This window comes from Drosophila subpulchrella, chromosome X (assembly GCF_014743375.2).
Source record: "Drosophila subpulchrella strain 33 F10 #4 breed RU33 chromosome X, RU_Dsub_v1.1 Primary Assembly, whole genome shotgun sequence".
Classification (NCBI taxonomy): Eukaryota; Metazoa; Arthropoda; class Insecta; order Diptera; family Drosophilidae; genus Drosophila; species Drosophila subpulchrella.
Genome location: NC_050613.1, coordinates 18,457,274 through 18,473,619, shown reverse-complemented (window position 1 = coordinate 18,473,619; position 16,346 = coordinate 18,457,274). Strand labels below are relative to the sequence as shown.

The following is a 16,346-nucleotide window of genomic DNA, read 5'->3' as shown; positions in this document are numbered from 1 at the left end:
GCTTCGCTATTTTGAAAAGTCAACTTTATTTTTTAATTTTTTGACGAAAAATGTTCCTAAATTATTAAAAAAAAAAGCCCAAGCCCCCATATAATAACGTTTATACGATTATTTTAGTTCCTAAAAAATAGTAAAATACTAACACATCAACTTTTTTGTAATTTATTTTATTTGCTTGTTGTTTCTTTTTATAATGTAATGCATAAAAATGGTGGTGTTTTGTTTTAAAAATAAACCAATAAACATTTCACTTTATTAGTTAAATACAAATAAGTACTTGTACACGACAAATAGTTATGTTTTTCTCCTTACATTTTTGCATTCTTCAAGTTAGTTGCAAAAAAAAGGTTCGTCTTTCAGTAGTTTTTTTCTTGGATCTAGTTTTTAGTCGTCGTAAATGTCTTGTATAAGGAAACGCAAAAGATCTCCGAACAAGTTTGATTTTTGTTGCTTGTTTTGTTCTCAGTTTTCATTTGGTTTCTTTTTATTGGAACGGCTTTATTGAACTTTTGTTTGTTGTTGTTTGGTTGCATATAAGTAATATTTGTTTGTCGTTTTCCTTTGCATTTCGCATTAAAAACATTAATTCTTTGGCAGGCATTGCATTTCGTAGTTTTGTAAAAGTTCTCTTTCTTAATCGTTCTCAACGCAAGATTCGAATTTGAAACCGAAAAACGCAAGATAATAAATATCTGAGAGATGTGAAAACAAGTCGTTCGTCTAATTTGCTTAGTTCCGTTTCAATTATTTTTGTTTCGCATTTCTGTCTGTTCATTTCATTACAATTTCGATTTGGTTTATCAAATACACATCAATACGTTGGTAGTTTAAAAATTGTGTTTTCTTTTCTGCGTTTTCGCTTTGTTTTTTTTTTTTCGTTTTTTGTTTTTGGTTTTTGTGCTAAATTACATTTTAAAAATATGCTTAATATTTTTTGTTTTTGGTTTTTTGTCTGCTTGTTTTGACGCTTTAGTTTTTGGTTTTAAGTCAAAGACACGAAAGTGAAAGAGGTTTTTGTTTTTGGTTTACGTCTGTTTGCTTAACTTATTATTTTGTTTACTCTGGGTTTAGTTAATTGTTTAGTGTAATGTGGTTTTGCATGCGCTTAATTTTAAAACACCGAGAGTTTGCTCAAAATTTTTAATGTTTGCTTTTCTTTCCGAATGAAGTTTTAAATATCGAAATATATATATATAAATTTTCGTGTGTTTTCGCTAATTTTTTTTTTGGTTGTCGTTTAATTTTTACGTTTTGCCATTGTTTATTGTATTTTTTTGTTTATTTTTTGTTAGTTTTATTTTTTTTTTGGTTTAAAAACACCGAAAGCTTAAAATTTAGAGATTTTCCTAAAGTGTAAATTTTTTACAATTTCCCCAATTATCTCTTCTGGCCTTTTTCTGCTGTGGTTTTTGTTGTGGTTGCGGATGCGTTTTTTTTTTTCTTTTGTGGTGTCTCATTTTCCTGTGTCAACTGAAAGAAGGTTGAAAAGAACCGAAAGAAAAACTTTCTCTTCATATTTCCCATATAAAAACCATTAAAAATGTTGAATAAAAGTCTGTTTGCTTGTAAAGCATATTGCTAAGCTCCTTCCGCTTCCGCGACCTCACCCTTTTCCGTTTCCGCTTTCGTTTCCCGTTCCCGTTCCGTTACCGTTTCCGCTTCCGTTCTTGTCCCCTGCTCTGCGTACCGCTCAATAAATAGGTTAAGGAAAAAACTGTATCACATTTTCAATTACGTCTTTGTTCGTAGCACCTTCATAAACATACTCTCACCTCACCCTCCGCCAATCGATCCCTCTTAGCCCCGCCTATGTACAGACCTCTAACCTACCATACAGTTGGAGAAAAAAATTGCGCTTCGGATTTTATCACAAAAATAATTACAACTCTGTGCGAATGCACCCAACTCCAACTCTTTGCCTCACCTTGCCACGCCTAAACTAACATTGCTTCTAAGTCCCATCTGTAAACCTTAACCTTGACGCGATGCGTCCCGAATTGGTTCCATTAATTCCATACCTTTCACACCCATATTTTCTCATACTCTCTCCATTTCCCTCACCCACTGTGCAATCGAATAGCTCAAAAAAGGCTAAAACCGGAAACTAAAAAAGGGAAATTAATACCAATTCTCATCGATTCGAGATATACCGAGTGATTCTAATTCTCTTGTGATTTTAAATCTCTGAAGATTTGATTTAACCCAAAGAAGCACCTAAAAGTGTGCTGTGAAATATTTCATTTGCATACTTTTAAGAACGTTTCCGGGCGACTTCAAATTATTTGATATTTAAAATACAAAGGACTTCGAATCGCACTTAACAACTCCCCGAATCTTACCCACCCACATTTCCAGTATTTTCTATTTAAAACTGTAACTGCAGTGAAAGTTCCTTGGGTTTTTTGTATCCACTGATCTGATCTAATGACAATTTTCGTTTTTTTATTGGTGGTGATGTCGATGAGATGATGTCAAAAATCAGTCTCTATTGCAATTTGTTCTATTTTATGTGGGCTTGCTCTATTTCTGGTTCTCAGTAAAAGTGTTAAATATTTTATTAGAATTTTGCATCTTTGATTTTTGTTTTCTTAATTGTTTTCTTCATTTTGTTTTGTAGTACACCTTAGAAAAATATCACATTCTTTCTTCGTTCGTTCGAGAGACATTTTTATGTGTTTTTTTTTTGTTTTTTGGTTTTTTGGTTTTTGTTTTAGATTTTGTTTATTTTGCTATTTCGATTTTGTATGTATTTAAAGTTTTATTTACACATTTGAGTTTTCTTTTCGCACGACTAAAATATATAAAATTTAAAAAATATTTGATTGAGGTCATTTCAGAATTATTGCTAAGTATTTCCTCCCATTTCCGAATTGCCACTCCAGCTTTTCTCCCCGCTCTCATCCCTTCGTTTAACCACTCGAATTTGATCTAAAAATGTTTTCTTAGTTGCATCTTAAGTTTCGTATAATTTGTAGACACCGAATCTCTTGTTTATGTATATATAAAAAAAAATGTTTGAAACATTTTCCACTGTTTCCGCGTCTCCTAAGACTTATGTAAACCCCTATAAATATTTAAAGAGACACGACAGCTAAAGTTTAGAGCTTAGGTGAGAGAGACTGTTGAGAGAGTAGGAGAAATAAATACAATTTACTTTAGTTTGCTTTAGTTTACTTTAGTTTGCTCACAACATCAACAATGAAATATTATACTTTATAGACTTTATTTGAGGGACTTTTGTTTGGTATTCTGTAAAAATCTCAAAAAGACGCCTAACACCGAAAAATATATTGCATGTACTACATTTTATGTTTATTATGCTTCTGCTTTTGGTTTTCGCAATCGTCTTTGTTTTTTGTCTTTCCTTTTTTTTTGTATATTTTGTTTGGTTTTTGAGATGGTATCCATTTAATGTATTTACATACATGAGTTAGTTGCTGTTAACAATTTAATTGGTTTTAGACAAGTTAAAATTGTTTTTCATCATAACGCAATTCTCGTATTCCATTCTTTGTCTTTGCTCAACACGAAATCAAAGTGTAACCAAAACTGATTAAAATGATTTTGACTACAATATAGAACATTGTTATATGGTTATGCCTTTTCTTTTTTTGCAAGTGAAACCTCGAAATTGTCTTAATTTCATGAAATCGTAGTTTTATTTTGTTAAATTGTATTATTACATTAAAACTTCCATGTATTTGCTAAATGATTTTGGGGACACCCAAGGTCAAGTGATTGATGATGACGGTTGAAAATAGATTAATAAAGCTTGAGATACTAGGACTTTGTTGTTAATTATGCTAATTCCGGCAGGATAAATATTATACCATATAATACAATGTACGAACTCTAGGTCATCGAAATAATATTTTGAAAAATCATGAGACTTGTGAGTTTGGTGAGGTATACCCAAGATCTATAGATCACCCCGTTTTGGGTGTCCCCGGTGGTGAGTGTACGTGTGGGAGTGGAATACCATTAGTTTTAATATATGCTAGTATATATTTTTGTTTGGTTGAGTTGCTTTCGCGTATTAGTCAAATGAACAACATTTATATTTACTTTTTTTGGGCTTTTGTGGGTTCTTGTATTTGTTTCAAAATATGCACGTCATGTGTATAATATAATGTATGTATATAATGTATGTATATATATCTATTTATATAAGTAATAGACACCGAAAACCACGTGTACATTTATGTATCTGTATATAGATATATTCTATGTATAATATTTGGATTCCTTTCATTTTTATTTTCCCATTTCCGTTTCCGTCTTATTTGGATTTAACTTCCGCTTCCGCTATCGCCTGGTTGTTGTTGCTGGGCTTTAATTCTAGGTATATCAATAAATATTGTATTTAAAAATGCATTAATTGTTAATGCCAAAAGTTTTCGTTGTTGAATTTTGTAATGTAATTTTCTGTTACACGTATTTTCCTGCATGTTTGTCAATGCCTTAAAAAAACTGCCTACGTGGTAAATTTGTAATATAGGTATATGTATGTATATACGAAATAAGAGTCTTGAATCCCTCCAATTTTTGGCTTAAAATCAATTTTGCTCCTCTCCGCTTAGCACACTCACAAAAAAATTCCAGTACTCTATTCAATTAAATTTCGCCTTAATTTTGATGGTGATTATTTTGTATTTCATAGTTTTTCTTTTTCTTTTTCTTTTTCCTTTTGTTTTTATTAACATTTACTTGCACACACACCTATGAAAAAATTACTTTAATTTTAGGGCTTTCTTTAATTTTGTTAATATTGCTTTGCTTTTTGGGTTCCTTAATTACATTAAATTTTGTCGTATCTTACCGAAATGGAGAATCAATGACACGTTTTTTTTTTGTTTCTCCACGTTTCTTACCTTAGTTTCCTAAAATTCTTTTAAGGCGCATTTTCAACTATAAACACAAAATATAATGGGTTAACCAAGGGTGAAAATCGACGGATGGTTTCGTATCGACGGATGTGCCCGAGATGGTCAAACAAAAGCAGTGTTCATTGCAAAAAACTTTATTAATAAATACTATCAAATAATAATTCCAAAATAATAAGGGTTTCCAAAAAAATCATAATAATCAAGAGTGTCATAACTGTAATAATAGTTACACAAATAATTCATTCACATACACAGCTCACAGCTTATTGTTGTTGTTGTGCTTAAAAACTTAAATTAGAGCTTGAAAAAATAAAAAAATTAAACAGAGTTTCTCAAAAAGATTTCGGCATTTGTGATGTTTACATACAAAAATTAATAGGTATGGTATAAAAAAAAGAGTAACTTAAAATAGTAAGATTACAAATTTTGCATTATACTTGCTGGTTTTTGTGTGTTTACAAAAGGCAGTGTTGTTGATTTTTGTTTGTTGTTGCAGTAGCATGTTGTTAGAAAATAAATAGTAATTAAAGAAGAAATCGGGAACCGAAAGAAGGTAAACCTATGAATTAGTTCCACTCAAAAATTCACTTCGGATTGATAATAATAATGAACTAAAACTATAACATTTGCTAGAGGCCCTGATCTTTGACGGTTCACATACTGACACAATCGAAAATGAAAAACTAACGAATCGGTTTAAAAAAACGATTCGATTGTTGTCTTTTCTTTACAATAAAAACATAATGTAGTTGGGCAAAATATGCTGTATCTAGAAGGCATAACTCAAAGGGTGCGGTTAATTCGTTAAACTATCACATAACATAGGTACATATATATTCTCAAGGCAAATATATATTCGCTAAAATTGAACACTTAAGTTTGGAGAGAAATTGTAGGCAGAACTGTGTTGCTGGAGAATAAATAAATTACAAAATATAATCGAAAATCGGGGATCTCACCGTAGGCGTACAAGAATAGATGTACGATATGGGGATCCCCGGTGGATGGTAGATCTCCTTATGCGCTCTCTCTCTCTCTCGCCTTCGTTAACGCTATTGCCATCTCTCTCTCTGTCCCTATCGCCGTCCCTATCTCTAGCTCTATCCCTATCTCTATCTAACTAACTATTCTCTAGCCCTCTCCGGTTGGTAAATTAGGATTAGTTAACGCTTCGCTTTCAGCTTTCAGCTTCTATGTAATTATACGCTTTGACATTTCCTGTCTAGACTCATTTCGTTACGGGATATATATTTATTTTTTGGGGGCGTGTGGATCGTGTGGATCGTGTGTGTGTGGACTGCTCGTGGATTTTGTGGGCTGTTTTCGGTGTGGTTAGTTGATTCTCTTTAATATTTAGTTAAATTATGAGGTACTTGAAACTTTTTGGCACAGTGAAAGTTTTCATTTACTTTACTTCTACCACTTTACTTTGATTTGTTCTCATTTTTTGTTTTACTTTCCACTTTTTTGGTACGGCAAATATTCTCCTTAGTGCGTTAGACATTTAGTTAATACAAAAAACTATTCATTCTACTCCCCATTCTACGCAATTTGAATTCTTTCGGTTTTTTGGATTTTCATTTACACTTTAATTCGATGTTCTTGGTTCAAGGTTGTGGTTTGTTTTTTGTCTATCCTTTAAATTTCTTTTGATTTTCTCTGTGTACTGTGTTGAACTAAGGTGAATGAAGCAAATATCTGTTGAGAAATCATGTTTGACCTATGGGCTTTCCCTATTTTATTGTTTTTATTGTTTAATTGCACATTTCGTTTCCAGCGGACGAACGGTGCGGCAGCAGGGTTGCCATCACCGTCCAATTTCTCTATTGCTTGCCATGGTTGCCATCGCTATAAACTATTCTTGCCTGTTCAGCTTGTTTGTAGGTTAGTTAAAACTTCAATGTTGTTTTCTTGTTGTGATCACAGTTAGTTTTGTGTTGTTGTAGTTGCAGTTTTAATTGTAATTGCTATTGGTAATTGTTAATTGTTGCTATGTTTGTTTTTTTTAGTTATGATTTGCCTTGCTTTGCTTCGCTTTGTATATAAATTAAACTATTGACGGTGGTAGATCCCATTAGTATCTCCTAGCTTTTACAATAATCCTAGAAACCAACTTCGACTTACCCCCTGAACATATTTGTAGATCGGTCAACCGAAGAATAAATAATGCTTGCATCGTTGAAACATTGTTTTTACATTTAGTGGTTGTTGGTTGGCTTAGTTTTCGTACAGTTGCTGCACTACGATTAACTAAAATCCCAATTAGCTTATTGTTTTCTGTGGTAGGTAACAGAGTTCTCTCAGTTATTGCATTGATTCTTGCAAAGTTAGTTTCCTCTCGCTTATTTCTTGTTTGTTTGTACAAATTGTTGCTAGTTTAGCTTCTATAGATCGGTGTAAAATTAAATATATTTTATCTATTGTGTATATCAACGGCAGATCTTGCGGTACATTGTGTGTGTGGTACATATGCCCCTCGTTTTTGTTTCGGTAGTTTCGGTAGAAAATACAGACTATTTTGTTTATTGCTATTGCAATGCTTGTTGCTATTTGTTTGTGGCTGTTTCATTCGTTAATGTGTTTGAAATAAGGTTGTCTTACAGAACCAAATCGCATTTCGTTCCCATTTCAGCACTTAATCATAGGTTGTAGAAAAACGTAATCGTGTGCCTACGATGATTATAATCGTAATCCTAACTCACACATAATATTTATATATTTAGAGAGATAGGTGTATATATTCAGAATCTTAAACACTTTAATACCCGTGCTAATTAGTTGCCCGTAATTTTCTTGTTTTTCACTAGCTTGCACCAAAAAAAAAAAAAAAAAAGTATAGAACTCTGGCGAAAAAATGTGTTTACATTGATCTAATCGTAGAGCTTCTGGTAATAATAGGATTTATACATAGGCTTCATTGTATCCTGTATTCTGTGTGGTGGTGGTGGTGGTGGTGGTGTGTGGGGGTGTGTGTGGCGGTGTGTAGAGGCTGATCCTGGAGCTGGTTCCTTATCTGCGTAGGAGCCGTCTCCTACGCGCCTCATCTCAGCGCGGCGCATTGTGGATGTGGGTGGTCAGGTGCTTCGACAGGTAGTCCGCCCGCGCGAAGCACTTGCCGCACGACTCGCAGTGGTACGGCCGCTCGCCGGTGTGGATCCTCAGGTGGCGGGTGAGGTCCGACTTGCCCCCGAAGGCCCTGCCGCAGAAGAGGCACACGAACGGCCTCTCGCCGGTGTGCTTGCGCACGTGCAGCTTCAGGTTCTCCTTGGAGCGCACGCACTTGCCGCAGAAGGGGCACGCGAAGCGCGAGGTGGCAGGCCTGTAAGGAAAAACTCAGCCAATTAGTCATGGTTTACTTAAAAAATAATTAATAATATTAATACTAAAATCATAAACATTTATTTTAATTATTTTAAAGATAGGCCTTGCCATGGCAAATTATATGAATCACTTTTTAGTCTTGACTAATAAGGTATGTTTGTAAAATCGGAGAGGTCACTACTTATCATAACTACAATTTTTTAAAATTTAGTTTGAGTACTCTAAGTAAAATTTAATGTTTTGACTTATTGTTTAATCTTAGCTACTAAATAAATGAGGTTTTTTAAGAACATGGGAAGTTAATTCAGCTAAAAAAACATACCGACAAAAAAAACAATAATTGGTAAATTATCAAATATAAATCGATGAGATCCTTCTTAATTTTTCAATATGCTAGTGTTACTGATAAATGAATATAAACGACTAAAGATTTTTATTTACAGTATGGGCTCAGCATATTTTTCAGAAAAACAAAATCTTTCCTACTTCTCAAAATAATAAAATTACTCATCCGCAGTGTGGGTCTAAAACCTTTCTTAACATAGAAATCTAAAACAAAAAAATGAGAAAAAATCGTATTAAAAACAAGAAGATCCCATGATCCATTATAATAAAATTTAAAATTTCAACTATTTCAAAATGTTTTCTTTTTCTAAAATAGTAAAATTACTCATCCGCAGTGTGGGTCTAGAACCCTTTTTAACATAGATCCATATATAATAATCTTAATGATAATCAAAAAGATCCCAAGCACCATTTTTATAATATTTTAGAATTTTTTTTCTTTTTCTAAAATGTTAATATTACCCATCCGCAGTGTGGGCTCTATCATAAGATCAAAGGACTCACCGCTTGTCCCGCTGTCTTTCGGCGGCATCGACGCGCAAGAAGTTGAGAATGGAGGCCTCCTGGGGATTGAGTCCCAGGAACTGCTCGTTGGGAATGCGCTCGGCGTTGATCAGCGAGGTGAGCGAGCTGAGTGAGCTGATGCCACCGCCGCCGCTCGAGGCGGAACCGCCCGCTGCTCCACCGCCGCCGCCGCCACTTCCGGTCACACCGCTTCCGGTTCCGCCGGAATTGACCTGCGCCTGGGCAGCGGCTGCGGTGGCAGCGGCCACGGCGGCAGCAGCAGCCGCCGAGGATGAGGAGCCGGCAGCCGAGGTGGCCACCAGTGGCAGTGAGACGTGGCCCAAGTGGCCCGGCAGCTGCGACTGCGGATTGTGGTGCTGATGCGGATGCTGGTGGTGATGGTGGTGGTGGTGGTGGTGGTGAGGGTAGGAGGGATCCGTTTCCAAGTGGTGCAGGCGCGACTGCAAGATAAGGTATTTCGGAATTTAGATTATATGTATAATGATTATATTGGAAAATCGGTTTTTTATAGATGGGTAATTAATTCTTTGGCCCTAAGTTGATATGAGAATGGTTTCCTCTTATTGAATGTAAATTAAAGAATTGATTTTAACTTAATAAATGATTCCTTAATTTTGATACAAGTAATTAGTAAGTAATAATTTGTATTAGATATAATACTTCTGAATGAAGTGATCTATCAACTTAACCACACTCTTAAACTGTGATAACTTTCTTTTAAATTTGTGTATTTAAAAATGTTGTTTAATGTGGTTTTCCAACGTTCTTAATGTGTTTCTTTTTATTTAAAGCAGATTTAAAAAATATATAATAATATATTTGTTATTTAATTCTTAAGAGAAGTAGTTTTAATCAGTCTTCGTTTATAAAAGGAAATCTCTTTTGATTTTACTTATATCATTTTTCGTCTAAATCAATAGATCTGTAAACTTACACCAATCTCTATGATTTTCTAACACTCTCTTACATATTTTATTAGCACATACATATAGTTTAAAGTGTTTTTTTAAAACCATATGTATAATTTTCTTGACTTTATATTTTAGTATATAGTTTAGAGGTATGATAAATATATATTAAAAGCACTCACCCGCTTGTTTGTACTATGAATGCCGTCGGAGCTGCTGATGTTCGGCTCGGTGGCGCTGGTGGAGGCCGAGGCCGAGGAGTTGTTGTCCTGGTAGAGCATCGTGATGCCGGCGGAGTCGATGGTGTTGTCCTGCTCGTGCTCCTCGATATCGTTGGTGGCCCGGCCGCTGCCCGATTCGGCTGCCTGCTCGTCGGCGCAGGGGCCGCCCTCCCGCTTCACATTCACCCGCAGATCCTCGCCCTCGTCGGCCAGCATGGGCTCCTGCGAGCTGGTGACCACATCCTGGTCCACCGACGTCACCGACGATCCCGAGGCGGAAACGCAAGTGGGCGCCGCCACCGAGACGGAAAGCGAAGAGGCTGCACTTCCGGCTCCACCCAGTCGCCCAATGACGCCCACACTCTTCTTGCCATGGAGGCGTTCGAGGGCGTGGTTCAGCCGGTGCTTCTTGAAGCTCTTCAGGTAGCGGAACTGCATGCCGCACACGTCGCAGGTGAAGAGCTTGTCGGCGGGCAGGCGGGCCCGGTGATTCTGCTCCTTGTGCTTGGCATAGGCGCTGCGGTAGCGGTACGACTGGCCGCACTGCTCGCAAATGAAGGGCTTCTCCTCGCCGGGACCCACATGCGGATGCTGCAGGGCGGCATGCTGCTCCAGCAGCCACACATTCGGAAAGTGGGCATTGCACACCACGCAGCGGGTCTCCTCCTCGATGATCTCACCACCGCCGCCGGTGACTCCTGATCCTGGTCCACCGCCGCCCGAGGAGCTGAACAGCGAGGAGCAGGTGTCCGAGGGGCTCTTCAGCATCTGGCTGAGCTGCTGGGTGAGCAGAGGCGGCGTGGACGATGTGGAGGAGGAGGAGCTCTTCTCCTTGAGATCGGAGCTGCCACCGGCTGCTCCGGCCAACAGAAGTTGGGTGTACTGCCTCAAGCCGGCGGCATCCACGATCACGCTGCCCGATCCCGAACCCGATCCCGATCCCGAACCAGATCCTGATACCGAAACCGATCCCGCCAGGATGGGAGTGCGACGCTGGCGTTGGAGGAGCTGCTCCAGCGACTCCTTGTACAGCTGGGCACTCCGCTCGCTGGGCAGCTCCATGATGGTCACCTCGTCGCTGTCCGCCGAGCTCCTCTTGCAGCTATCCTCGCCGGAATCGTTGGACATGGCCGTCGTGGAGCTGGTGGCCATTTGCTGCGGCGAGGGCGAGGACTTCAGCCCCTTTCCCTGCTGCTGTTGCTGCTGTTGCTGTTGCTGCTGGTAGAAGGCGGTGGGCGTGGGGTAGCGGAGGTTGAAGGTCGCGCCCGTCGCCTGGCCACCACCCCCTCCTCCTCCTCCTCCGCCCGCCTGAGGTTGCTGCGGTTGCTGTGCGTGTTTGTACTGAGTGTCGCCGGATCCGGATCCCCGACTGGTCGAGGGCGTGGCGGTGGTCGCCGTCGCCGTGGCCGTGACCGCCGGCTGACCCGGCTGGTAGTCCTTGGTCAGCAGGTCGCTGAGTGTGGTGAAGCGGTGCGGAAAGTCCTTGGGCGCCGCCAGCAGGCCACGAGTCCTGCGGGGAACGTATATCATGAATACTCTGGTTGCGAGGTGCATTTTTAACTTATTCCATTATTTAACTATCTCAATAAAAGTTTTAAAATGCAACTATATCTTAGAAACGATTTGAAAAACTATCTCACCACCTTATGGAAGGTTACCCAGGACAAGGGTTTCAGATTTTAGTCAAAAATACGATTTTTGTTTCCGGATTTTCAATCGTAGTTTAGTCAAATCAAGGCGTACAGCTAAAAGACCGACTGTTTTGAGCAGCTTGCTAAATATGCCAACGATCCCCATCACTTTAAGGAAAATTTATTTTTTGCCCAATTTTCGCATTTTTTGTAAGGGGTTACATCATCTTTTTTTGCGAAAAATGGCAAAAATGAAAAATTTTCAGGTTAGAATGCCAATAGATTGAAAATTAAGCTACGAGCTGAACGAGGTATGACATTCCTCATTCTGACTTATATTTTTGCTATGGCAGCCAAAAAACGGAAGTTTTAGGGCCAAAAAAGTGTTCAGATTTTCGTCAAAACTACGAGATTCAGATTTTTGTCAAAAATGCGACTTTTTTTTCTGTTTTTTATTCGTAGTTCAGACAAATCAAGGCGTACAGCTAAAAGACCGACTGTTTTGAGCAGCTTGCTAAATATGCCAACGATCCCAATCACTTTAAGGAAAATTTATTTTTTGCCCAATTTTCGCATTTTTTGTAAGGGGTTACATCATCTTTTTTTGCGAAAAATGGCAAAAATGAAAAATTTTCAGGTTAGAATGCCAATAGATTGAAAATTAAGCTACGAGCTGAACGAGGTATGACATTCCTCATTCTGACTTATATTTTTGCTATGGCAGCCAAAAAACGGAAGTTTTAGGGCCAAAAAAGTGTTCAGATTTTCGTCAAAACTAAGAGATTCATATTTTTGTCAAAAATGCGACTTTTTTTTCTGTTTTTTATTCGTAGTTCAGACAAATCAAGGCGTACAGCTAAAAGACCGACTGTTTTGAGCAGCTTGCTAAATATGCCAACGATCCCAATCACTTTAAGGAAAATTTATTTTTTGCCCAATTTTCGCATTTTTTGTAAGGGGTTACATCATCTTTTTTTGCGAAAAATGGCAAAAATGAAAAATTTTCAGGTTAGAATGCCAATAGATTGGACATTAAGCAACGAGCTTAACGAGGTATGACATTTCTCATTCTGACTTATATTTTTGTTATGGCAGCCAAAAAACTGAATGAATTTTTAGAGCGAAAAAAGTGTTTCAGATTCTCGTCAAAAATAGGAGATTCAGAATTTAGTCAAAAATGCGACTTTTCTTTCCAGTTTTTCAATCGTAGCTTCGCCAAATCAGGGCGTACAGCTTAAAGATCGACTGTTTTGGGCAGCTTGCTTATTATTGTAAGGGAAATTATCACTTTAGGGTAAATTATTTCTTTTACCAATTTTCGCATTTTTTAATCGGTGTTTCATTATCGAGAGCGTTTAATATCCGTATCTTATTAGTTGCATTACCATAATTGTTATTGGTTTTTCACTTTTACCCCACATGATGGGATCACTCACCTGAGGGCCTCTTCTGCCAGCCAGGTCTGGTGGTGGAGCAGGCTGAGAATTCTGGACGGATCGATGTCGAAGAGGCTGAGGCCGAGGGGCGAGAAGGGGAAGGCGAAGGGGGTGGGGCAGCGACTGGCGGCCATCGCGCTCATCGGAGAGCTGAAGTTGCGGAGCAGCTGTGGGATCAGAAATGGGTATATTCAGTGGGGTTCTGGCGGTACAATCGATATATGGTGTGCAGTGCCTCTTTCTGTTCTGCTTTTTGTGTTTTCTTTTCCTTCTTTTTTTTTTTTTTGGGTCAGAGGTCGGGGCTCAAATAAAGTATTCCTTAGTTCTAGGGGGTCTGCTAGACTGCTGGGGAAAGTCCTTGGCTTGTCTTGGGTATTGAGATCTATTTCCTGGGGGAGGGGTGGGGGCTACGTTTCCAACTCATGCAAGGCAACTGAATACAAGGCAAGCAAACACTTAAAAGCTCACACAAAAAGACATCTAGATGTGGACAAACTATCTGGCAGATATGGCAAATGAAAGTACGGAAGAGTCGAAACGATAAGTCGATAGAGAAAAGGAGAAGAAGCTGCTGGAGTAATGGATAAGTATACTTACATACGTGACTGCTATCTATGGTCATGAGTACATTTGGGAACGAAAGATTACTTAGGACTAAAGTAGAGTTCTTAAAAAACAGTCTTACAAAGAGATCCAGATTCTTTAATTTTGTTGTTCATTCAAATGATTTTCGTGGGTGCATTATCGAATAGATAAGAACTTAACTCAAAGGAAAATAAAAATCCTTATGGAATGAGAAAAAAATTGATATAAAGAATAGTTCATATTGCCAAAACAAAAACTATTTTGAATAAACTTCCAGAATAAATTCCAAAAAATTCATTTTTGATAAAATTTTGAAAGACCGTTTTCTCAGAATTTTAAAAAGTGTGTGTAAAAATATTCAGTTATGATATATAATATATTATATGATCTTCATAATATATAGACTTATCCATGGCGCGGCCACGTTCTTCAATAAAAACTCGAGATGTGAAAAATATTTTTCAATATTTTTATTTATTTAGAATTTTATTTCATTTTCTTCATCTCTTTTTTGTTTTCCATCTTTTAGCTTCTCCACTTGCTTCTTTCATTCTTTGTTTTCATTCTTTACTCTGCTTGTATTTGTGTGTAAGAGTGTGTGAGTGTCGCGTGTGTGAACAAGTTCTTAGGTTCTCATTATGTTATATCTTTTCAATCGCTCGACTACTTGAAATGTTGTTAGGCATAGACTATAGACTATATAGCTAGCTATATATGACTGATCCTCCTGCTGATCCTATAGGTTTTCATGTTCTGCATGTAATTACTTCCACTTTCTTTTGTTTTTCTCTCTAGTTTTAGCTTGCTGTCTTGATTCCCTCTCATTAGCCATCCATTTTTCTCGGTTATCATTCTTTGGGGACTTTGGGATAATATTGGGATTTGGTTAGAAATCAACACTGCTTTGGAGGCCTTTCTCTGGAACCCTTCAGAATCTTCTCTTCTCTTGGCTTTTCTTTTAGCAATCTTCATACTTGTTTGTGTTTCGGTTTTTTGTTATAAACTATGATATGCCTTGCTTTGCTTAAATATTTTTCTTATTTTTTCCCTTCTTCAGTTATGCTTGTAATAATTTTCATATAAATTTGTTGTTCTGTGTTTGAATGTGGGGACCTTTTTTTTTAGTTTTGGATTGCCTAAAATATGTTTTTTGGTTTGACTGCGTGTAAGTAATTGAATTCCATTTCGTTCTAAAATATTTTTCTTGATTGCTTCTATTTTTTTTTATTTCTTGCTTACTTTTTGTTTGGTGCCTGATAAGCTGCTCTCTTTAGTTTTTAGTTCTCGAGTTTCTTTTAGTTATTATTCAGCATTGGGTCAACTCGAAAAATGAGTCGAGTCGAAAATTGAGTGGAGAGTTCTTGTAAGTAATTATTCTTGCTCAGTGCTTTTGGTTTTTTAGTTCTCGTTTCGACTACGAAAAAAATATATAGTTTGCGTATATTTTTAACCTTCCATTTTTTCATTAGTAATAATTATTTTGTTTTTTTTTTTTTTGGGTATTTTCCATATATATCTGTTGAGTTCCCATCAAGCTCTCTGGCATATAGAGTACAAAGTACCATATAGAACTATATGTATAGTTCCAGCTCGGGTGTGTTGGTATGGGTGCTGAGTGTGTGTGTGTGTGTGTGTGAAACAATAAGGAATGTACATGAGAGTGAAATGGTTTTTATATATATTTTTATTCGATTTTGTTGGTTTCTTTCATTTGCTTTTTATTAGCCACAAAATATCAAAATCTTATTTCGAATTATAAAAAAAAATAAATGAAAACTAAATTGTATCGATTGGAACTTAAATTGCAGTTTATAGTTCTATATATATGTGTGTATATATAATTTGCATTATTTTAGAGTCATTTTAAGTTTACGCTCGCTCAATAAATAATGGGAAATCGCTTAACTTAGGATAAGGTTAATGAAAAATGTTTGATAAAACTTAAGCAGGTGATTATTTAAGATTTAGTTTTAGTTAGTTAGTCGCTGCTGCTCTTAGTGAATTTTTCGGCCTCGGCCTTAAATTAATTATTGTATAATTCTTCCGTCGCATTCTCATTTTTTTTGTTGGTTTTCTGTGTGGTGTGTGTTTACAGTTAGTTAAGAATATATATTTATATAAATTATTTATGTATCTTGTATGTCTATATTGTAGGAACATATTGACGTAATCATAACGTATTGCAGCTATTTGTTCATCCTCTTATTTCGGTTATTGTTTACTGTTTAAACGTTTCTTCGGATTTCGGTTTGTTGTGAATTTCATATATATTTTATTTTTGTGTGGTTTTTTAACCGCCTTACTCTGTTTATTAACCCTCTTGCTAGGCAGTTCCTTTGCATGGGGGAAAACAGCCCGTTAATTCCAGTTCTTTTCGGAGGAAATCCACCTTGGAATGCCTTGAACTCGAGCTGTTTTCCCCACGCGTTTTATTGATTTAGGTTCAATAACTTAAGAGAAAATATTTAAAAAAGTCTAAAAACAAACA

General features: G+C 37.0%; 1 protein-coding gene across 2 annotated transcripts in view; it reads right to left on the bottom strand.

The window, feature by feature from the left end:
• Positions 1–188: 188 nt before the first annotated feature.
• Positions 189–16,346, bottom strand: part of LOC119558355 (broad-complex core protein) — a 155,267-nt gene continuing 139,109 nt past the window's right edge. Inside the window, exons 7-10 of one of the 2 annotated variants that reach the window (XM_037871857.1) lie at positions 13,274–13,440; positions 10,168–11,716; positions 9,057–9,517; positions 189–8,205 (exon numbers count right to left, since the gene is read on the bottom strand). In XM_037871857.1, the coding sequence (XP_037727785.1) occupies positions 7,932–8,205; positions 9,057–9,517; positions 10,168–11,716; positions 13,274–13,440 (2,451 nt within the window). In that variant the 3' untranslated portion in view covers positions 189–7,931. The remainder of the gene's footprint in view (positions 8,206–9,056; positions 9,518–10,167; positions 11,717–13,273; positions 13,441–16,346) is intronic. The other variant, XM_037871856.1, reaches the window with a different exon arrangement.